This window comes from Aplidium turbinatum, chromosome 13 (assembly GCF_918807975.1).
Source record: "Aplidium turbinatum chromosome 13, kaAplTurb1.1, whole genome shotgun sequence".
NCBI classification, from domain to species: domain Eukaryota; kingdom Metazoa; phylum Chordata; class Ascidiacea; order Aplousobranchia; family Polyclinidae; genus Aplidium; species Aplidium turbinatum.
In genome coordinates this window covers 22,114,626-22,138,707 of record NC_137484.1, presented here as the reverse complement: position 1 = coordinate 22,138,707, position 24,082 = coordinate 22,114,626, and the positions used below count along the sequence as shown (strand labels likewise).

Genomic DNA, 24,082 nt, shown 5'->3' with positions numbered 1-24,082 from the left:
GGTTGTAAAATCAAGATTTGGTCAAATGCGTTTTTTCTAAATAACTGCTTTTCTACTCAAGGTAGATGCATTCAATGTTCAGAAAGCAGATAGAAAACCATGTTTTCTGCATCTTTTAACACAAAAACTGTATCTCTAGCTGAAGTGGTTTTCGAGATATGCAGATTTGGTATTTTGAGGGAGGGCACAGAACTTTAGGGGGGGAGGGCCACCTCTAAATCAACTTCAAATTTTAAAAAAATTTGCAAGAGTTATTTTTTCTGACAACCTCACCACTTGAAAGGGTGTCCCAAGCAAAATTCAAAAACTCAATTTTAAGAGCCACCCTAATGTTTAGTAATGATGTTCAACTATATTTTGTTGTGATCAACAATAATTTAAATGCTGGATTTGGAACAAAAAATATTCAATTGAAATCTCTGTTTATTTCAATCAGTTGGTTATTTTAATTATTGAGAAAATTCAAATTCTAAAAATAAGTTTCTGATGAACCAAAAAATGCTTGGTAGAACGATGAAACATTTGCACAGCCAACTGAAGTACAAGAATTTATTCCAACAAATTTTTTTTTATGAAAAACATTTGCCATCAATTTTGCCATAAAATTTGCGCAACATTTGCCCTCCCGTTGCATAGCACATAAGACGTAGCACGACATGTAATTAAGGTAGTAGTCTTAACGCTGTTTGATGTCTTGTTTTTGGCGGCGCTAAAACAAGAGAAAAATCCAAGATAAATATAATCTTTCGTACAAATTTTACAGGCAGCCATCTGTGGCTACCTGACAGGTCGGTATTAATGTTTGGCGGCCATTAATGAAAGTTCAGTCGGCCATGGCAGCCAGCTATTTCGAGGCCTGCATATCAAAATGGTCACAACTCACAACTGCTTTTATATTTCCTAAATAGCCCAGGTAGCCGACCATTCACTACATAAAAATATTTTTCTGAGTTTTGACCGGTTTAAACCTAGTTTTTAGCGGTTAAAACCAGGTTTAAACCGCTTAGTGGTCAAAACCAGTTTTGACCACTTAGAGATCAACCCTGGTCTGCAGAAATAAGTGAACATCCAAATTAATGATCATCGTATGCCACTGGTGCACGTATGACGTATGTGTTTACACTGTCAGATCAAATGTTGGTATGAGTGACTATGATTTTTATGTTGAAGAGTTTGTTACTTGTGTGTGTGCTCGTAAAGTTTTTTTTATATATAATTGTGTAGCCTACTTTAGGACTTTCTACTGGTAGTTTGTTTTTTCTTTACAGTAGCAATTGGTTTTCATTGGTTTGTTTTATCTATATTTGTACATACTTTTTTTAATGAGAAATCCTCCCCACATTTGGTTGGAATCCTCCGCACTCACCAGTGTTTATACATTTGCACTACTGTACATTACATTTTTTGAACAGCTTAATTCAAGACTTCCCAGCTTTTTTCCATTATATAACTTTATACTTGCCTTAAATGTAACATGCTGGTACTTTACATCAGTGGCGCCGGCAGAGGGGGGCAGGCGGAGCAGCTGCCCCCCAATGTTTTGGGCATCATCTTTTTATTTTATTTTTATATTCTTACATATTTTTTTTTTAAAACAATGAAAACTATTAATACTACAAAAAGTGCTCAATGCCAAGCAAAAAGGCAAAGCAGAGCGAATTAAATCAAATGTAGTTATTACTATCTGAAGCCTTTACAAATTGTTTCACCTAACGGATCATCAGAAGGTCTGAAAAAACATGTAAATGTATGTTCTTTACTGTTTACATGTTTTTTCAGACCTTCTGATGATCGGGTGCCAGATGTTTCGTCCCTAAGATCTTTCGTCCCGACGTTTCGGCCCTACAAGACATCGGCTACTTTGGTGGAAAGTGCGAGATTAACAGTGGCAAAACACCGCGACCGAAAAAAAGTTTTATTCGAAGTCGGCAAGGGGCCGAAACATCTCTTGAGCTGGCGAACACCGCGGCCAAAAAAAGTTTAATTTCGCGGGCGAAAAAAAGTTTAATTCGAAGTCGGCAAGAGGCCGAAACATCTCTTAAATTTTCAATTTAACAACCTTTGGGCTACGGCCGTGTGACACACGATGAAGAAAATCAATAACTATTGCCTTATATGCCTACAATACAGCCACTGCAGGATTTAACATAACAGCATTTGATTATATTCGTCAGAGGTAGATGAAGACATGACTTTTAATTTCAACTGTCGGATAGTGGAAACGAACTAATAGTAGGCCTATCTGAATACAATTGTGATTAAAAAAGCTATAGCCTAATTATCATGTCATATAATTCACTGATTTAGACTAGAAAAAGAAACGCATGTCGTTTTTTTGGTTATTCACAAACGTATTGTAGCCTATATACCATTGCTTGAAAAAGTAGGCTAAAACAGCCACAGTAGGCTACATCATGTCTATTCGTCTTTCCATTGTTGGCCAGAACAATCAAGCAGCGACGATCGCTCCCCGCGGAGCAGCTGGATATAGTGCAATCGTTTGTAGGTACCGCGGTAGCCTACTGTGCAATTTTTTCAAAACGAATTTGTATAGAATAAATATGCCAATGGTGTGTTTAGGAAAAAAAGACAATTGTTACGGTATTTCAAAATAATTATTTTATAATTTTTCCCATCATCAAAACAAGAATTCGAACGCCCAAAATTACTAGGCTACATAGACGTAGACTTCCTTATGAGGTCACTCAGAACAAATAAGTTAAACGTAAGCTTTGAAAATGAATAAATCAAAACATAGGCTAATATATCTATTCGATCATGTGCATGTTTAGTTTTCTCAAATGTGTGACAAGCCATTTACAAGCTAAGTTATGAGTCTGACTTATTAATCAAGATGGCTTTTAAACTCTGCGCCTCTTATTTTCTAAGCAGTCCAGGAACAAGTAGGCCAGATTATAATGGGGAAGATTAGGCTACTTGAAGAAAAAAAAAATGTTTTTGAATGTAGCTTCATAGATGGGTGGATGAGCTGAGGGATAGACATATAGATACTAATTTGCCTCAGCGATCCCCATTGAGCTCCGTTCGTAGAACAAACACGATGTAGACGGATTATCGAGACCACAGGATCTTGCGGTTGTGACAGCAGACGTGTCATTTAACTTGGTATAAGCTTTATTCTGGCATAGCCTACTTTTTTATTCTTCCTGACAGGATGTTTGCAAAGTATTTGTTGAACAGCTGGCATTCGTAGATAATTGGCCACATAGTGTCTTGTTTTGATTCGATTTCTAGGCCAACAACAAACATTATGTAGTCCGACAATTGCATTAGTAGATAATTGGAAACCTTAGTAGCGGAAATGATTGATTAACTTAGCCTATATTTATTTTTTTATTTACTCGTACTGTTGTTACCTATTTTCTGGTCTTCATTCCAACACGCTTTGCACAATAGCCTACTTTATATAAAGCCAAAGTTGTATTCATCTGCGGTTTCAGTTTCACAACTTCTTAGAGATGAACGTATCAAAAAAAAGCTCCTGCTCTTACTGCAGAAAAGTGGTTCGAAAACGACAAGAAGCGATACAGTGTGATAAATGTGCAGGTTGGCAGCATCGCATCTGCAATACAGGCTTATCGCGAACATTGTACAGAAAAATGGTCAAGGATGAGTGGGAACTGGAGAATTGGCAATGTTTCCAATGTTCGTCTGAACAAGTAAGTAATAGCCTACAGTGATATTTTATTAACATACTAGCCTTCATCTATCTCGAACCAGCCGATTTTGGATAGGCTAATAACATGCGGTAATTGCTAAGACTATTGCCAATTATTATGAAAACCTAGTCTTTAGAAATGTGCAACGAGGTCAATTGGTGGTATTAACCTCTGTAATGCTTTTTTGCTTTGAAGCAGGGATGCCCAAAGCGCGGCCCGCGTTAACAATATCTGCGCTTATAATTTGATAATATCCGGCCCCAGTTTGGGCTTGTCAATTCAGTTTGTTTTTATTTCTGACCATCACAACGAAAAACAATAGGTATGTCAAACATAGCAGAAGTCAAGATAAAGATAGAAGCGACAAAATGCGAACGTTATAACGTGATTGATACTAAAACAGTAGGCCTACAATAGGCTAAGTTAAAAACATGGCATGATCGCAACACCTTAGTAGAATATCAAAATTTAAAAGAAAAAAAAGCGGTTTTCAACTTTACTTTGTATGAGTAGCCTAAACAAAAAAAAGAAGACAAAAAATAGACAGTCGCAAGGTTGATCGGCCTTGGTGCGTTATCAAAAGTGCTGATGGTCTTGAAGAGCAATACAATTTCCCTAAGTTATACAGTAGCTTACAGTCAGCCCCGCTTAATCGGGACCAAGCCAAACTGGTCTGATTAGGAGAGCAAATTCCAATGTTTTTGCGTGTTATAACGTCGTCGTTTTGCTGCCATTTTTCCTGTCCCGTGTTTCTCTGTGTTGTTTAATCCGCACAAGATAAAGTGAAATAAACACAAAACTAAATTTAAATTTTTTTTACCAGTCGGGAAAATTTTGCAATTACAGGTTGTGCGGTGGTTGATTTCTTTGTTTCATTTCAAATCAAAGTTCACAAAATAAATATAATTTTTAGCCAAAAATTTCGTTTTTGACTTTAACAATTTGTGTAAACTTTCAAGTTGTTGTCTACTTTTGGGCTTGTTTCAACTTTTAAATGGATTGGGTTACTTTTTACTTGCAATTGGGCTGGAAATGTAAAAAGTAGGCCTATCTGGTAACCTTTGCCACTAATATAGCATAGCGCCATGCCCAACATTAACTATTGACGTGTAATCTCGCTAAACAATACAGTGTAGAAAAAGCAAAAACCGTTAACCATTTTAACCACCAACCTATTTTTGGTGGGAGAGTGGTCCGTTTAAGCGGCGTAGTGGTCTAAATAAACGGCGAAAATTGTACAGAACATTTGATTTAGATACAGAACCAGCGAAAAACGGTTGATTGAAGGGGTAGTCTGAATTATCGTGGGCCATAATAAGCAGGTTGATTGTATAACTAAAAACGTTTCGTAACTGCTTACCTGACGATATACATAGGCCGAACTTCAGGGAAAAGACTCACAAACAGCGAAATGAGGCCCGTGCCTACCAAACTTTGGGCATAGCCTACTTGTTTTAATGCAATAACTGGTTTTAAACTATTTGTTTGGGTAAATGCTTGTTCTTAAGCAAATGCTGCTATACTTACATATTAAAGTAATATCCAAATTAGCAGAACTCCAAATTCATATCTAAATCCGGTTTTTAAAATAGCTCAAGGCCGGATTTAAATCCACATCAACGGAGGACTTATTAGTTTACACTAGCGGTAGGCTAACCCTGTGGGCTAACCTAACCCAAAACATGCCCATAAATAACTATGCCACACTTAATCTAAAGTAGCCTACTTTTATTATCCACCTCAAATCATCATAATGCTTGCAAATTACACCGAGCTGATAACATGAAAACAAATTCAACATTTGAAGCATGATGGTTTATGTTTTTGCAGTCTACCCTTCTTTAATAGTAGCCTACAATTTTGGTAGAGGTCACTTTCTTCAACCACAGACATATACAACCCTTCTTTAAGTTTTCTGTCTTTAAATGCTCTGTAATATATTTTCTAAACCTGAAAATTCTTTTCAATTTAAGTTTTTAAAATAAATTTGCAACATCACTGCAAGGTAACATAATTGTAAATTGCTTGAAATCAATTTTGTGTAACTTAAAGTTAGGTTTAAGCGGGCAAGATTTGGGCGAACACAAGCCTACTCTAAAAATAAAAGATAAAAAAAAGCTATTTGTTTCGTAAGACGTTATAGGTCGAAACAGTTTTTATTCAGCCAATCCATGAGGACGTTGTTACATTGGTGGGCGGTGAGATATCCTTGAAGCTGGGTTACTGGGTTAAATCTAGTAGCACTGTTGTACGCAGTGTAGTGGGCCATCCCATAGCGTTATGGATCCCGGGCAGTGGCGCCGGCAGGGGGGGGCAGGCGGGGCAGCTGCCCCCCACCCAATGTTTTGGGCATCATCTTTTTAATTTTTTTTTTTATTAATACATATTAATATTTTTTTTTATTATATTTGGCTCCCAACCTCAAGTACGTCAACTGAAGTTGCAAGGGGGGGGGGGGGGGGGGGGGGTAAAAGCTCTCTCTTTAAAAAAAAGTATGGAAAACCTTGATGACTAAATTGTACAGTAGATAAAAAGATTTTCAACAGAAGCAAAGATATAGACTTTTTAAAGTTGTAACTAACGTCACATTGATGTAGAAAAATAACAACCTGTTAAATTTTTGATACCTCACACTCCCATGACTTCTTCTGCGCGCATTTTGGCATTGGTTGCTTGCAGTGATTTTGTCACTTAAACAAAACGTTTCGTTTCAGCAGTTTTGAGTTGTTCGATTCTTATGTTGTAAAGGAGACTCAATTTCTCCAATATTTATCATTTATGTTTCTTCTTTAATCTCAACAGAGTATAAAACTTGTAAAAATTTTTCATCCATACCACGTCATGAATGAAATTATATCTCAAATCGGCGTAATGACGTGACATCATCTAAACATTTTACCGAATAATAAAGTAAAAAATTCGATCGTCAAAAGTGGTTTGGTGGTGGTAAATATTACGTAATGAAAAAAATGTGATAAGGTTGGAAGACATTATGTCATGTATTTTCAATACAAATTGAAGTTTAAAATTTATTCTTTTGTTCATAGTCGTAGTCCTCCTTCAAAGCGGTATTACAAAGAACAATTTTCGATAAGGGGGGCATCAAGAATATGTCGACATGACTTTTAAGGTTTACGTCAGCTCCGGAGATCAGTAAAATATAAGGTTCTCGTTATCGTGATTGTAAGCCACATTGTAATTTCTCGTCAAACTGTGCAAGGATGCAAGCCATCTGCAACTGCTGAGATCGCTTGTTCGATCTAGATTAACATCTAAACAGCTATTCGTTATACAAAACTTGAATATATCAGAAATAGCCTAAAGTAACTTCATTGTCTCAAAGCTTTTTGTTTGACACTCATCAAGATGTATGACCTCTATGACGTTACATTTTCTAAACTTTGGGTTGACTTCAGAGCATAAAAGTTAGTGACTTACCGGAATAAGATCGCTTTTTGAATCAACCAAGTAGAAAATTGATAAATAATAAAACTGTAATAATCTCGCAAAAAAAAGCAATCAACCTATGTCTCTAAAACAAAGTTTGCCTAATTTTAAACGAAACTGCATTAAAAAAGCGAGTTTTGCCTATGCTAAACATTCAAATATCTCAGTCTGGAATTAGCAACAATAAAACATAGAGACTTAGCTTTATTTCCGAAAAAATGCAGAAGAAAACATGATCTTATCCTTTTGCTATGCCACCGGACAGCACCATTTTACAGAAATATTCATACCCACAATTTTGTTGAAAATGCTCTTAGAATGCACCAAACTGAAAGTAATTTTTCAAAATTTTTGACTACGCTACTGTCTTGCACTGTCAATATTTTGCCCCCCCTATTGTTGTAGGTCTGGCGGCGCCACTGATCCCGGGAGTATGGATAAGCCTACGTTCTATTATTTTGTTTGCAGAAAAATATACTTTCTTATGTTTGTCTTTTCAGACAGAAGGAACAAGTTTACTGCACACGATCAACACCTCATCACAAACTGCGGATGAACAAACTTTCCAAGGTTTCGATGCAACTTCTAGTTTGGTTGCCACAACAGGAAACGAGCCAGAGGTAAAATATAAAATGATTTCATGCGCACCTAAGGCTGGTGTTTGGAATTCAGGATTTGCGTCAATCTGAAAATTAGGCGATGGTAGTTTACGTAGCATAATGTTAATTAAGCGTGGTTTAAGTTTCGGTTCACGTCTTCAGCCTAAGTATTAAATTCTCTAATTTCAATACAATACTGCCTCCAAAAATAAAACATCGTTCATTGGCTACTTAGCAGAACTTCTGATTGTTGACCTTTGCATTTTAACTTCGAGGTTTTTTGCTGTCAATAACCTCATACGAAGGCTATACAGTAGACAAGGCACCGCAACCTCCTCATTTCAAAAGGTGGTCACTGCATTTGAAATACAATTTGCATGCTAAATTTTTGAAACAGCTCGGAACATCTTAGTAGACTACAGATGTAGGTTTCAACAAAGTTGCAAAAATTGCCCTCATATGCCAACTTAAATTTTATTTGGTTTATTTTCAGCTGGTACAAACGAGTACACCGAGAAACAGCATTGAAGCAACGCAAGGCGAACCACCAATACTTGATGATGTATCAGTAATTGATGATAATGCATCCCCAGTCGAAACATCCTCTGTTGCACCTCTTCATGCCAAAATGCGTGTAGGCGCATCCTATTTGGACGAGTCATCTTTGTCTTACTCGAATCCTGAATATGAGAAAGTACTTGAATGTGAACAAGTGATGTACAATGTGATTCAAGGAGGATCTAAAAGAGGTAAAGATAAATTGTTTGATTCATTCGGATTCAGTTATACATTGAAGAGAGAAACTGCTTCCACAAAGCAGTGGCGCTGTTCAATCAGAAGCAGTAATATAACGTGCTGTGCAACAGTGGTAGAAAAAAACGGCAAGTTTGAACGTGGAGCAGCCTGTCACAACCATCCACCAAAACACGGCGCTGAGAAGGTCACCACAATAACATTAGCTGCGAAACGAAAGGCAACCGCTAAACCATTTGAACCAGCGACTAAAATTATACGAGAAGAAATTCGAAAAGAAATCTCAAATCCTTCGGATTTGGAAGGACTACCTCCGATAGACAACATGTCCCGATATGTGAACAAGTTTCGGCAGCAGCACCGCCCCCAAGAACCAACAACTAAGGATTTCGAATTGGATTACTCGAATGTGCCCCATGACTTCATATTTGAAGATATCTGTAGCGTCCCTGAAGCTGGTAGGAGCATAGTCTTTGCCACTAAATTGCAACTGAAAATTTTAGCGCAAGCTAAAACGTGGTTTATGGACGGTACATTTAAAATAGTCCATAAACCTTTTCAGCAATTGTACACAATTCACGCATTTGTTAAAAAAAATGAACAGTTTTTCCAAGTTCCACTTGTTTACGTCTTTATGACTGGAAAGAAGACAGAAGACTATACGGCTGTATTTGAAGCTGTTACGACCGGCTTCGTCACACCGCCTGCAGTTACACGCGTGATCTTGGATTTCGAAGCGGCTGTGTGGAAGGCGATCACAAACGTTTTCCCTGCTGTTGAAATTAGAGGTTGTTCGTTTCATTTTACCCAAGCCATTTACAGACACGTGCAATCTTTGGGATTATCGGCATCCTATCGCAATAATTTCGACATAAGAAATTTTATCAAAAAGCTAATGGCGTTATGCTATCTTCCTTCCCTTCATATTGGACCAATGTTCGAAGCTCTGGAGCAAGAAGCAAATGCGTCTGCTTCCCTGTCTGAACTGACAAACTATGTGCAATCAACTTGGATGGAAAATTGTGTCTGGAAAAAAGAAAATTGGAGCGTTTACGGCCTTCCCTTTCGTACAAACAACGACGTTGAAGGATGGCATCACAAAATGATCAAGAAGGCCCGTCCAAACACTCCATTTTATTTGTTAGTAACTCTACTTCGTGAAGAAGCTGGCGACATTCCAATAAATGTCCAGCTCCTTGATATGGGATGCTTGAAGCGTCGCCAAAGAAAGAAATATGTTGCACTCCATAAGAAGGTATTTCGTTATTGGCGTCAGTATGAAAATGGCGAAAGAAGTGCGAACAAACTGTTAAACGCCTGTGCAAAACTAGTCAGCCCGGTGGTTGAGTAGCCCATCTTATCTATTGAACAGCAGACAAATTGCTTTATCCTTATTTGGGATCATCAGAAGATCTTGAAAAATATGCAAAAATAATAAATTGGTATAATACGGTAGCCTACTTGAAAAGGGTGTCCGAGGTTTTTTCCTTAAACAGTTGTTCGTAAAGCAATTGTTCGTAAAATTAATTCTTCGTAAAACAATTCTTCCTAAAGCATTTTTTCGTGCGTGCAGTTAAAATTTGATGTATACGAAGAAATGCTTTACGAAGAATTGTTTTACGGATTTCATTTTACGAAAAACAGTTTCCGAACAATGGTTTACGAACAATTGCTTACGAACAATTGGTTTACGAACAATTGCTTACGAACAATTTGCCTATAACCGCAAGTATTAAACATTACAACCTTAAGCCTGCCTGCAAAAACACTCAGAGTTATTGAAGGACCACTACCAGAGTTTTTCGCACAAGACTCCGATAAAAACGTGAACTGATGTTAATTAACAACGTGTATGACGTCATACAGAAGCAAAATACGATGCAGGCTGACGTAACCTGTAGAAATGAAAATAAATTTATGTTCAAAATGAATGAATGAAAACGTCCAATTTCAATTATGTTATTTTAAATTATTTGAGTTTAAATTTATTGCGGTGACGACATTTACTCACCAATTCAGAACGATTGTTCAGAAGGTAGTTACAATCGGCCTTCAGAATAGCAAGCTCCTCAGCAAGACAAAGACCACAATTGTTACGGCCACCCCCACTATTAGAACGAGAATAACTGTGGACCATGATATTTTAGGACCCACACCCTTGTCTTTGAATAACTCTGAATTTTCTTTTTGCAGGCGGGTTTAAGGTTGTAATGTTTAATACCTTTTCAAGTAGGCTACAGTATATAACCGATTTATTATTTTTACATATTTTTCATGACCTTCTGTGACCCCAAATAAAGGTGAAACAGTTTGTAGAGGTTTTTAGAGAATCTCTTCAAACAGATTGATCATGTTAGATCAGCTATGATCTCCCATACGAACTGCCTCCATTTTGTTTTGTTTTTATTAGTACATCTGGCCAGTGGCGTAACTACCCATTGGATTTTGTGGATAAATCCAGGGGCGGCACGTTGCTAGAGGGCGGCAAAATATCATAACTTTTTAAAGTTTAAACGAACAAAGACATTCGCATTAATTTATTCTCGGAGAGACTTAAACGACCTAAGTTAACATTGATCTAAGTGAAGCCAAAAAATTAAACAAGTTATGCCTATAAACTAATTTGCAACTTTTTTAGGTTGTGCCTCACCATGTGGTATTTGTGACGGTTTAATGATACTCAATACTCATGCTGTTGAAGTAATGATAGAATGTCGGTTGTAACTTGTAAGCCATAGCATTGTTCAGTCAATTTAGCTTTGGTAGTTGAGTTCAGATTAGTTTTAAGTTTATTTCACTTTCGGGAAGAGACAGGAATGGACCGTGAGTTCATCGAGTCAACGGCCACCTTTACCATCTGTCTGTGGTGGATAGACGGGATTCCTCCATCTTCATGTGTGAAGATCGGTTAGGTTTGTGAAAGGTTTAAAGTTTCAGGTCTGAAATAGATCACTTATAGCTTAACTCAGCAAATTTGCAATTATGGTTATTGTTTTTAACTAATGCGCTGCAGATTCCAGAACAAGATTTAAGCTGCAATTTTTTTCAATTAATTTTTGCCTATGAAGAGACTAAAAGAAAGAGAAAATTTTTAGAAAGAGAAAGAAAGCTAGAGAAGAGGAACTAAAAAGAATGAAGGAGCCATTTTGAAGTTCGTAAAAATTGCCTCTGCTAAAAAAAATGAAGAGATTAGCACATTAAATCTCTACCTCAAGTTGAGACGGAAGAAGAAGTGTAGGCTACCTCGAGCAAAACAACAACAAACTGATCATTGAAAGAAGTCAGCCTGTGAATGAAACACTGTCAGATAAAGATAACACAGATGCTATCTATTATTCTCATAACGATGTCGCTACTTGGCCAGCAACATTAACTCATAACATGAGAGTTGAGATGATCAAATTAGGGCCCGAAAGGTTTCAAAATAAAAAGGGCCATTCAAGCCAGCGATTACAGTAATTAAAGAAGACAAAGAATGCTTCAGCTGTCTGAGTAAGAAGAGGTTTTATTTTGAACTTTCAATAAAATTAAACAAAACTGCTTTAATTCTTCTGTTGTGTGGAATTTTAATCAGCTTTTACGACGGTGTCAAGGGAGGGTAGGGGCGCGTTTCGTGCAAAAATCCAAGGGCGGCATATTGCGTTGTTACGCCACTGCATCTGGCATGCTTTTTATTCCCATAACTTGCTTGATATTGTCAAAATATTTCATTTTTTGTCGTCCTTTTGTTCGTTTGCCTTGCACCATCCCAGTCAACATTGCATTTTCCAACGCGTTGCTTCTTGCAATATGTCCGAAGTAGCCTATCTCAATTTTTTGAGCCTGCGGTTGTTAATCAGACTCTATTTAACGTTTATTTGATGGGAAACAAATTCTTTGTTTTTCTTTAGAGAATAGTAATTGTATTTGATGTAATTCGCTCTGCTTGGCCTTTTGCTTGGCATTGAGCACTTTTTGTAGTAGGCTACAAGCATTTATTGTTCAACAGTAGACAAATGTATTGTAGGCCTAGATCTGCAAACCAGCAGTGCCAAGCGATTACTTGGCTATGAAACAGACTAATAAAAGGATGCATTTGAAAAGTTACTAACAAGCGTTGCATTTGAATACATCTGTGAATCACTGTAGGCTATAAACTTCAAGCTTTCGAAAATAACTATTTTTGACTTAGGCCTAGCTAGCTATCTTTTTAAACTTATCGTAGTCTAGTTTATTTTGCAATTTGCATGAGTGTCACCCAAGTAGCCCATGCTTGTGTTTATGGTAAATCAATACACACGCTTTACGCTACAACAGTCTGCATGGTTGTCAACTTTACTAACTCAGTTATTGGTTTCTTGCATCTAGGCGTCACTTTTTGCTCAAGCTAATAAACTGGTTTGTCACCCCCCATTTTGTCACGTTGGCTTACTTTACCTATTAGGACCTCCCTGGCAACATCCACTATGTTTCTTACAGAAAATATTAGTGACTCAAAAAAGAAACCTTTAACCTACAGTGGGTCATGCAAAATTCTTTTGATGTGGTTCTAAGCAAGGATCGTCTTGCATAGAAGAAAAGCAGCTTTATGGCGTCACACCAGCCCACGGTTAACAGGCACACCCGCTTATCAAAGTCAATTCCAAGGTAGATTACACTTGAAATTGCCCGCAACAGCTTGACAGGAAGCCAGAAACAAAACTATTACCAGTCACTGCCCAAGATGTTTCGGTCCTTGCCGACTTCGAATAAAACTTGTTTTCGGTCGCGGTGTTTTGAAACTCTCAATCTTGCACTTTCCTCCAAAGTAGCCGATGTCTTGTAGGGCCGAAACGTCGGGACGAAAGATCTCAGGGACGAAACATCTCGCAAGCCTAGGGCCGAAACGTCGGGACGAAAGATCTCAGGGACGAAACATCTGGCAAGCCTGATGATCCGTTAGGTGAAGCAATTTGTAAAGGCTTCAGATAGTAATAACTACATTTGATTTTTTTTTTTTTAAATATTTGGATCCCAACCTGAAGTCAACTCAAGTTGCAAGGGGGAGGGGGGGAGGTAAAAGCTTTCTCTTTTATTTTAAACTTACTCTTCTTGCTGCTGTTATCATTACAATTTTGTGATTCTTTTCAAGTTTACTTTGCCTGCAGCCTGTCACGTAACCGGCTGTTCAGCAGATTGGCTCTTGCTTGGTTTTTGAGTGGTGGCAGTGCATACAGCAGTGGGTCATTCCATGTTTCAAGGATATAATGTAGATTGAACTCAACGAAGTTGACTAAAGTAATACAGTAAGTAACCAGTGGTTTGATGACGATCTCTGGCTGGAGTATTCAGAAGCTAAGGATGCCACATTTTGCTTTCCCTGTCGAGTTTTCAACAGCTTGGTATGTTATAGTCAGGACTGTTAATATTAGTTAAAGTTTATTCTATTAAACTGCAATTATGCTCCACCGGTGTTAAATGATTTTTTATTCTTAATGTTTCTTTATCCTATCCACGAAGATTTCATGCGCAATATAATGACGATAAAGTTTAAAACACACAATGAGCAAACAATTACATTATATTATATACGTATTAAGATGCAAAAAATGCAGTATGACGAAATACTGCAACTAAAATCAACATGTTCCTACGTTTATTAGACGTTAAAATACGTTTCACTTGTAGTAAAATTCTTTTCTCATTCTTTTATTTCTGAGGATATTGCGTTGCTTATTGCCTTTAAATTGGAACACTTGCGTCCCCGCGAGCATCGATGTAAAATCAACAGATTTAGCTGGCTGGGATTGGCGTTTTAATTGATTATTTTTACTTTCAGTTAGAGATGTACCGATATATCGGTATCGGTGATATCGGCCATTTTTTGAGTATCGGTATCGGCAAAATTTGGCCGATACTAAACACGTAAAAAAAAAGGCGTTTGCTGTGGATTTTCTACAGAAGCAAAGATATCATTTTTTTAAAGTAGTAACTAACGTCACATTGATGTAGAAAAATAACAACCTGTTCAAATTTTTGATACGTCACACTCCCATGACTTCTTGCGCGCAAGTTTTAACATTGGTTGCTTAGAGTGATTCTTTCACTTAAACAAAACATTTTGTTTCAGCGGTTTTGCGTTGTTCGATTCTTAAGTTGTGTAAGGAGACTCAATTTCTCCAATATTTATCATTTGTGTTTCTTTTTTACTCTCAGCAGAGTATAAAACTTGTAAAAGTTTTTCATCTATACAACGTCATGAATTAAATTATTATATCTCAAATCGGCATAATAACGTGACATCATCTAAACGTAACAGAAATAGCGAAGAGCAAGTATCACTATAAAAAAACCCACAAAAATGCAACCCAAATAGGCAACATCAAAAGACATAGATGTTCTTTGACTTGTCAGCAGCAAGTGATGATAACTGTGGCTGTGGGAGTTTGTTGCGCAGCCTACTTAGCCTACTCTGACATTGTTTAAGCTTGATGAGTTTATTACAACGAAAGGTGGAAATTAAATCACAAACTGATAGAACCAGCTTACTAAAAACAACCAAGCTACATGGTTTTTTTAAACGTTTAGCAACGTAAAAACGATGTAAAATTATACATTTTTGCTACCTTAGTAGTTTTGGCCTGGCAAAAGCTTCTCAACCAAACGACAAGCGCCCTTAGGGGTAGAACCTTTGACATACTGATATCCAATTGAACGAATCCGAACCATCAGATGTTAGGTTGTCCGTCCAATTGTGGCCATTTCAGCATTCAGCCAGAGAGTTGATTATTACTTTAAACTTTTTTTGGTAATGACACAACAAACAAGAGCAATACCGTAGCAGTGGTGGGAAGTTGCATTTTTCCTTTGTTCCGAGAAACGCAACCTTGATGACATCATGAACAGCGTAGCTTCTGATTGGTTGATGGTTCGTGGTTCAATGGGATATCAGTATGTTAAAGTGCCTACCGCCCTTAGGTTGCATATTACTTGTCGAATAGTTTTTGTACGACTACACAAATGACTTGGTTTACATTTTACATCTTATTATCAATTATGATTGCCTATTTGGAGAGTTTGCGCAAACCCTTTATTAATTTTTCAGAAACCCCAGTTATGATATCATGTTTCTTCCCTTATACCCCAGTTTTCAATCACGGTGGCCTTTCATTACTAAAACCTACCATTACCACACAACATTGAGTTGGGATTGGATTCTTGAATCTTCAAGTGCCAAGGACTTCCAAATCCGTCCATTGCAGGGATATCTAGTTCAGTTCAGTTTATTTTTTGTTTTGTTGGCGAAAAAGAAAGACACAAAAAGCAAAAAGACAATAAACACAAATAATTCGCACAACAAGGATGGCAGCGAAAGACCAAAAGGTCACCAAAGTCAGCTGCCACCCAAACATTTAAACAAGAGACCCAAAATTAAGAACATTAACACATACGATATATAATATATAGCACAATACCAACACTTTAAGAAGGGGATAGAGAAGGGGATACGAGAAGGGGATACTGGAGAAGGGGATACTAGAGAAGGGGATACGAAGGCTCACAGCAATTGCCTTATTCTGATGACACTACCAGGGCGGTAGTTTGCAGCGCGTGAAACATGCGGTTCTTTTCAAAATTGCAGAAAGTTTTGTAGTGCAACTGGTACAGTCAGCTACAGAAGACAATTAGTAAATGTTACATAGAGCATATTTAAAGAATACTTGTTTGGAAAGACAGTTGAAAAGTTACCAGAAAGCTGTTTTTCTTAACAAAGCCTTTGCGGTGGGCTAAATGTAAAGCAAGTATATACGGGTAGTTGAATTAACAAGTTACCATAAGCATGCTGTGAGTATCCAAGCCTGATGCTAACAGCGCAATGCAGGTTATCATAACAAGATTTATTAAACTACTATCGGTGCCAATTGTCATTTTACGATAAACAGAGATTATTTACGATAAACAATAGCCCTTCTATTGTCAGACGTAATAAAAGCCTTCGTATCCCCTTCTTTAGATATCCCTGGTCCATTGTCACTCATAATGACGTAATAATGCCCCCTTTGGCACCTAATGTTGCCCATTTGAAGTTCCCCTTGCTGCTCTATAAATTTCCAAAATTGGTTGGTTTTGTGGCGTATTTTGGAATTTATTTATTGTAAGCGCCAAACTTGAACACAACTAATTTTGAATTTAGGGGATTTTTTGGTTTTAGACTAATTTGTCACTGTGTCAGTCGCGGTGGTGCCACGGCTTGTGTTTTAGCACAAGATCTTGTGGTTTTACTTTTGATCTTGTGCTCTTGTGCTTTAAGTTTTACCTTATTTGCATAAAACTATTAAAAAAAACTTTGAATTGGCATAATATGCCAATTCAAGGCTTTTTTTAATAGTTTTATGTAAATAAGGTAAAACTTAGCATTTGATATAATTACTTGCAAATACCAAAATTGCTTCTTTTTGTAACGCTAAAGTATCGGCCAAAATATCGGTATCGGCCTAAAAAGTGATATCGGTATAGGTATCGGCCAAAATATTGGTATCGGTACATCTCTACTTTCAATGAAGCATTTGTAAAATGGTTTTTCAATCTGGAAAAAAGCAACGCAGAAGTTTGCTAGCCATGGCTGTTGCAAGTCCCATACGGAATCCAACTGTGATTTAGTTTGAATTTTATTTTTTTCAACAGATCAGACATGTCAAAAATGTGGGACTTTTGGTAGGCTATATTGCAATAGACAATAGCAGTAGAAAACAAGAGAAATTAAATAATATATCACTGTCTTGCATGTCTTGCACCAGTGGCGTAGCCAAGGGAGGGGGATTTGGGGGTTTCAATCAACCTTTCAAATTGAATTTACGGATGTTAATATATTGTTTGCAAGAAAAGCTTCAGCTTGTGATGTAATTTCACGTCAAACTGTGCAAGGACGCAAGCCATCTGTAACTGCTGAGATCGCTTGTTCGATCTAGATTAACGTCTAAACAGCTATTTGTTATAGAAAACTTGAATATATCAGAAATAAAGTAACTTCATTGTCTCAAAACTTTTTGTTTGACACTCATCAAGATGTATGACCTCTATGACGTTACATTTTCTAAACTTTGGGTTGACTTTAAAGCATAAAAGTTAGTGACTTACAGGAATAAGATCGCTTTTTGGATCAACCAAGGAGAAAATTGATTTTAATAATAATACTGTAATAATCTCGCAAAAAAAAGCAATCAACCTATGTCTCTAAAACAAAGTTTGCCTAATTTTAAACGAAACTGCATTAAAAGAGCGAGTTTTGCCAATACCAAACATTCAAATATCTCAGCTTGGAATTAGCAAAAAGAAAACATAGAGACTTAGCTTTATTTCTGAAAAATGCCGAAGAAAATATGATTATATCTATTTGCTATGCCACCGGACAGCACCATTTTACAGGAATATTCATACCCACACTTTTGTGGAAAATGCTCTCAGAATGCACTAAACTGAAAGTAATTTTTCAAAATTGTCTGTGGGGGGCCCCCCAGATCCCCCGCCGCTAAGTGTCGCCTTTGGTGAACACGCCATCGGGCTTCGCCCGCCGGCCGTCAACACCCCCCTTAAAAAAGTCCTGACTACGCTACTGTCTTGCACTGCCAATATTTTGCCCCCCCATTGTTGAAGGTCTGGCGGCGCCACTGCTTTACATTCATTACTTTAAGGACACAGAAAAAGCTGCCTTTATAACTGCTATTAGTGCTTTATTGCTTTTCTGCATATAAAATTTGATTTTAGTAGTGGTATTGGGACCGGAGGAGTTGGGATTTTGGTAAAGGAAGAGCTATATGAAAATGTTGTTGAGGTTCGTAGACAGAGTGACAGAGTAATGGCGATAGTGATGGTGGTCGAGAATGTAGTGATGAGAATAATTTGTGCTTATGCACCACAAAGTGGAAGATCCGATGCAGAAAAAGAAAGGTTTTATGATGAAATGGCCTATGAATGGAGCACAAGAAGTGATCAGGAAATTGTATTGGGTCTTGGGGACTTTAATGGCCACGTTGGCCAACAAATTGATGGGTTTGAAGGTGTTCATGGAGGGTTTGGCGTGGGAGAAAGAAATCGCGATGGAAGGCGACTACTTGAGTTTTGTGATGAAAAGGACCTGTGTGTTGCAAATACCTGGTTTAAGAAAGAGGAAGGAAGAAAAGTGACTTTCAGTGCAGGTGGAAATGAAACCGAAATTGACTTTGGGTTGGTATGCAGGAAAAACAGAAAACTGATCAAAGATGTGAAAGCGATACCATGCGAACTTCAGCATAGGTTGGTGGTTATCGATTTGGACAAGAAAGGTCTGAAGAAAACTGTAAATAAAAAAAGGGTGATCAAAAGAAAAGTTTGGAAGTTAGAAGATGCCGACACAAGAGAAAGGTTTAAAAAGAGAGTTGAAAGTCTTGTTCACAACGATGTGAATGATGTATGGGGATCCTTCAAGAATGGAGTTTTGCAAGCTTGCGATGAAGTTTGTGGGAAAACAAAAGGCAGGATGGATCGAGGAGATACGTGGTGGTGGAATGAAGATGTGAGGGAAGTGATTGGGGAGAAAAAAGTCGCATACAAGGCTTGGTGCAGAAATAGATCAGAAGAAACTAAGCTCAAGTACAAGCAATTGAAAAATCGGGCAAAGAGAATAGTTGCAAAAGCTATGAAGAAAGAAGCTGAGCAGGAATTGACCAAATTAAAAAACAGTCCTAACGAAGTATATAAGTTTATGAAGGTTATGAAGCGGGATGGGAAAGATGTAGATGGTGGACGATGTATTAAAGGAAGGGATGGAAAACTTGGTTTCAGTGAGAAAGATCGTGGAAGAATTTGGAAAGAACATATGGAGATGATAATGAACGAGGAAAACGATTGGGATCAAAATGTGGAAGCCGACGTGGTAGCAGGTCCATTAAAGAGAGTTACTCGAGAGGAGGTAACGCAAGCAATGAAGAAAATGAAATCGGGGAAGGCTCCTGGACTATCTGAAGTCACTGTGGAAATGATACGCGCAAGTGGAGAGACAGGACTGAAAGCAATGCAGGAAATCAGTCAACGTGTGTTAGATGGAAAAGGAATGCCAAATGAATGGAAGATGAGTGTGGTGATACCCATCTTCAAGGGAAAGGGTGATGTAATGGATTGTGGGTCATATAGGGGAATAAAACTGTTGGAGCATGCAATGAAGGTAGTGGAAAGGGTGTTGGAGAATAGAATAAGATCTGTGGTGAAGCTGGACGAGATGCAGTGTGGATTTATGCCTGGGAAGGGAACGACAGATGCTATTTTTATTTTGAGAAGGTTGCAAGAGGAATATCGAGACAAGGGTAAAAACTTGTACATGTGTTTCGTGGACATGGAAAAGGCGTTTGATAGAGTTCCAAGAAGAGTGATGGAATGGGCAATGAGAAAAAAAGTAATGCCAGAAGCTCTCGTGCAAGCCGTAATGGGTCTTTACGACGGTGCAAGGACGAGAGTTCGCGTTGGATCTGCCCTCTCAGACGAGTTTTCGGTGAAGGTTGGTGTACACCAGGGTTCTGTCCTCTCTCCTCTAATCTTTGCCATTGTGATTGATGTGATTACCGAATGTGTAAGAGAAGATTCATTAATGGAGATACTGTACGCCGATGATTTGGTTTTGTTGAGTGACACAATGGAAGATCTGAGAGGGAAATTTGAGAAGTGGAAGGAGTCGTTTGAATGTAAAGGTATGCGTGTGAACATCAAAAAGACAAAGGTCGTAATAAGCGGAACGGAAGGGGAAATCACAATGAGCAAAATTGACCCATGTGGCGTCTGCGGAAGAAGAGTGATGGCAAATTCTGTTACATGTACGAAATGCAAGAAATGGGTGCATGGAAGATGTGCAAAGATGAAGAGAGTGACATGCAGATCTGGAGATGGTTTTGAATGTGAAAGATGCAAGAAGATTGAGGAAGGAATGATTGGTCCTGTTGAAAAGCTGAATGACGAAGTTGAATCAGTAAATGCCTTTTGCTATCTAGGAGATAGATTGAATGCCAGTGGTGGTTGTGAAGCGGCAGTGACTGCAAGAGGAAGGTTTGGTTGGGTGAAATTCAGAGAGTGTCGAGAGTTGTTATGTGGTAGAAGATTTCCGTTGAAAATGAGAGGAAGAATTTATATTAGTTGTGTGAGATCTGCAATGCTGTACGGAAGTGAGACATGGTGCTTACGGGAAAACGAATTGGCGATTTTAAGAAGAACTGAGAGAGCGATGGTGAGAGCAATGTGTGGTGTAAAGCTGATGGACAAAAGGAATACCGAAGAACTTATGAGCTTGCTTGGGTTGAATGAGAGTGTTGATAAGTTGGCAAAAGCGAATGGAGTGAGGTGGTATGGGCATGTTTTGAGAAGGGATGAAGATGATGTTTTGAGAAGAGCGCTGGAGTTGCGAGTGGAGGGTCATAGAAAACAAGGAAGACCAAAGAAAACATGGAAAAAGCAAGTTGAGGAAGAAAGCAGCAAGGTGGGCTTGACAAGAGAGGACGCGCTAGACAGATCGATGTGGAGGCAGGGTGTGAAGACGATTGCGGCACTTGGAGGTGAATCCGGCCACCCTCGGTAACGGGGACATCACCGGATTAAAACTGGACTACTACTACTACTACTAGTGGTAGGATATGAATATTTATTCTCCTTATAACATTCACACAAGACAACACATAAAATAAAAATTTATCGCTCTTCTTGTCTCTCTTGTTGTGTGCGTGATATGAAAAGGGTTAATTTAAAGTATATCAAAACAAAGGAGCTAAGCAATGAAACAAAACACACTTTTACTTTGTTTAAACATGTTCAAAGCCTAATTTATTATAAGACATTAATACAATGCTACTTTGGTTAGGGGTCATTATTTGTCAGCTGTCCCAGCCAGTTAACCCACCATCTCAGATTGTTTTGACATTTCATCAGCAGATTAAGCTCAAAACACTGAACTCGACAAAAAAAATTTTTTTGAAATCCATTATTGTATGGTGAAGTTATGCGAGTTTGAAATTTTGCATTTATTGTGATCACTCAACCAGAACGCTTGCCCCCATTTACTAGTACGAACACTAAAAATTCAATTTCTCATAATCTGATTATGTTATTACCTTTAAATTCAGCAAGGGCTGTGTCTAGGTCCTACTTGATAAGCTTATAAATGTTTAAGCACTTTTTGCATGAGGCCTGCATAGTTAAGGGGTAAAGATGGAGGTGTATCCATAATGTGCACTCATGCGTAACAACAATTTTAAACTGCTATATCTAGATGAGCACACCAGCTAGAACTGCAAGAGTGGGCTCAAATGAAAGCTATTAAATAGCAGTTTATTGCTTCCAAAAATCTTGATTGCTTATTGTGCCTTATTCGTTTTGGAGACAAAATAATAATGAGATTATATTTTCAGATAACTTGCGCCAACAATAGGGTGCACACAACCCTCTTGTTGTTTACTTTTTGTACTATTGACTTGTAAATATGTGAGAATGTGCCACTAACCAAGAAACTTTGCTGGACCAAAAATCAGTAAAATTGGGGCACTTTTAAGTGGGCCACCATCCCATTCAAATTTCCAGGGTTGCCATTTGGTTAATATTGAATTATTTTCACATTTCTTAGAAGAATTTGTATGTTTCAACAACATAATATGCATCAAACTCATAAAAGTATGCCTGTGCAACTATTCTACAGGGAATTAAAAGAATATGCTTGTCTGTACGAGATCTCTGTGAATTGACATTTTTTAAACGCTGCAATAGCTAAAAATACAACTTCAGTGAGCGGAAGTGGTCTAAAATACTAATTTCGTACTGGAAATAGATCAAATACATAATATAGAAAGCTAACAATAATGAGTTTGCTACAAAAAAGCCTGGTATTGAATCTGTAGCCTATAACAGTAACTGCAAACTTTTACTAACATATTTTGTAGCAGAAAGCAATGTGATCGACTAGCCTAATCTGTGCAATAGGATATTAGTTTTTTCTCTTTCTCAAATTAGGTGCGTCTTTTCTGTTGGCTTCCACTATTTGTAAAGTGTTTTGATAGTGTTCCTTGTTTTTGGCACTATGTAGGTAATCGGTGCTCAGCTTAACTCCACGTTCAGCCACATGTTTTGTGACATTGATGGAACCAACACTTTCTGGTAAGACTCTGATTCAGACCATTTCTCTACTGGTAAAAGAAGAAAATCATCATTTACCTCTAAAACAGAAAAAAAAAACGAGAGTCCTTTGTGACAAAATTTGTCAGTTTTGATTCCAGATTGATTTCTGATGGAAAACGTGGTTTTCCGTAGCCAGTGCCAACCTGATCTGCTGGTGTAAAAACAGGATCTTTAGGTTTTACGCGTATAAGTTCATCAGCCATCTGATGTTTTTCCTCTTCCTGAAATTCAGAGCTGAACAGTGCGAGTGGTACCATCTCAGCAGAGAGATACCAAAAGTGATGTTTGAAGCTACGTTCAGCAGCATCTGATATTAACTTATGCACTGCTCCATATCTGAGAAAGTTCTTGTATATACATACTTACATAGTCAAACAGTTCCAAGGAGCATCTACAGCAACTCATTTTACCTCAGTACAAGGATAAGATTTTGCATTGCTGTTACAATTCGAAAAGCACAGCCTTGGCTCTATAGAGTCTATACCAGTGGTTCCCAACCTTTTTTGGTGTCGGAGCCGAATTTGAAACTTCAGAGTACATATGGAGCCGCATGAAAACACTCAAGTAATTATAACGAAAATTTTAAAGCATGAAAGCTACCAACGAATAGCAACAATAACAAGAAAAATAACACAAATCAATTTAATGTCCAACTTGGGTTTGAGCCAAGTTTGTCAAAGCGAGGCGCAAATGCAGAGGATGCAGTAGCTGCTTGAGGTGGTCATCGGTCAACCGATTGCGATATTTATTTTTGATTCTGATCATTTTCCTGAAAAGTGCTTCACATACGTAAGTTGATGCAAATACAGAGGCGTTTTTCTGGGCATTGGTTTTCAAGTTGGGATACTTTCTCTCTGGAACTCGATCGACTCCAAAATGCAAGTACGTCTTCACTTTGAAATAATTGTTTGAGCTCGATATCTGACTGCATGTCTAGCAACTCCAATTGAAAATTATCAGAAGCAGTGGCCACATTAACTGCAATAGGATTTGCAAACATGTTCACCATTGGCAAAAATAAATTCATTCCGTTAATGCGGCGGTTGAACTCATCAATCAAGTTACTGGTAAGTCTGCTGTAGCCTGTATGCTTCAAATGATCCATTGGTTCGATGGTCAGATAGCGTTGGGAAATGTGTTGTAACACCACCTGCAAGCTGCGTTTTCTTTCAGATTTATTACTAACCTTGAACATATTTGTTTGCTTATTCCGTGCCGACTTAAGAGATTCCAACTTTCTTTTCCTTGATTCTCCTTGGTATCAATCATATTTTGTAAAATGAGTTTTGTATTGCCTCTCAATGTTAAAAGATTTTACACTACTTATCACCACAGGACATAGAAGGCAATGCGCTTTGTTGTCTACCTCAATTTGAAAATACTTTTCTTCCCAAGCGCTTTGAAGGAGCCGATTCTCCTGCTGAAGAGTACGTGCTTTTTTTGAAGGCTGATCTGACATAA

At 37.8% G+C, this 24,082-nt stretch overlaps 2 protein-coding genes across 2 annotated transcripts; both read left to right on the top strand.

Moving 5' to 3' along the window:
• Positions 1–3,620: 3,620 nt before the first annotated feature.
• Positions 3,621–9,830, top strand: LOC145781748 (uncharacterized). The gene is made up of 3 exons (XM_082593418.1): positions 3,621–3,680; positions 7,628–7,747; positions 8,220–9,830. The coding sequence occupies exons 1-3, from the start codon at positions 3,621–3,623 to the stop codon at positions 9,828–9,830; spliced, it is 1,791 nt and encodes a 596-aa protein (XP_082449544.1).
• Positions 9,831–18,293: 8,463 nt separating this feature from the next.
• LOC145781747 (uncharacterized) lies at positions 18,294–24,082 on the top strand. Its single transcript, XM_082593417.1, has 3 exons — positions 18,294–19,390; positions 19,751–19,967; positions 23,957–24,082. The coding sequence occupies exons 1-3, from the start codon at positions 18,294–18,296 to the stop codon at positions 24,080–24,082; spliced, it is 1,440 nt and encodes a 479-aa protein (XP_082449543.1).

Bases quoted from the DNA above. Each gene is read 5' to 3' on its own strand.
- LOC145781748 (XM_082593418.1), top strand. From the start codon at position 3,621: ATGGTCAAGGATGAGTGGGAACTGGAGAATTGGCAATGTTTCCAATGT. The intron at 3,681-7,627 runs GTAAGTAATAGC...TTGTCTTTTCAG, and splicing joins TCCAATGTTCGTCTGAACAA to ACAGAAGGAACAAGTTTACT. The intron at 7,748-8,219 runs GTAAAATATAAA...GTTTATTTTCAG, and splicing joins CAACAGGAAACGAGCCAGAG to CTGGTACAAACGAGTACACC.
- LOC145781747 (XM_082593417.1), top strand. From the start codon at position 18,294: ATGGCGATAGTGATGGTGGTCGAGAATGTAGTGATGAGAATAATTTGT. The intron at 19,391-19,750 runs GCAAGCAATGAA...TATTTTGAGAAG, and splicing joins GTTACTCGAGAGGAGGTAAC to GTTGCAAGAGGAATATCGAG. The intron at 19,968-23,956 runs GTTGGTGTACAC...TTATCACCACAG, and splicing joins CAGACGAGTTTTCGGTGAAG to GACATAGAAGGCAATGCGCT.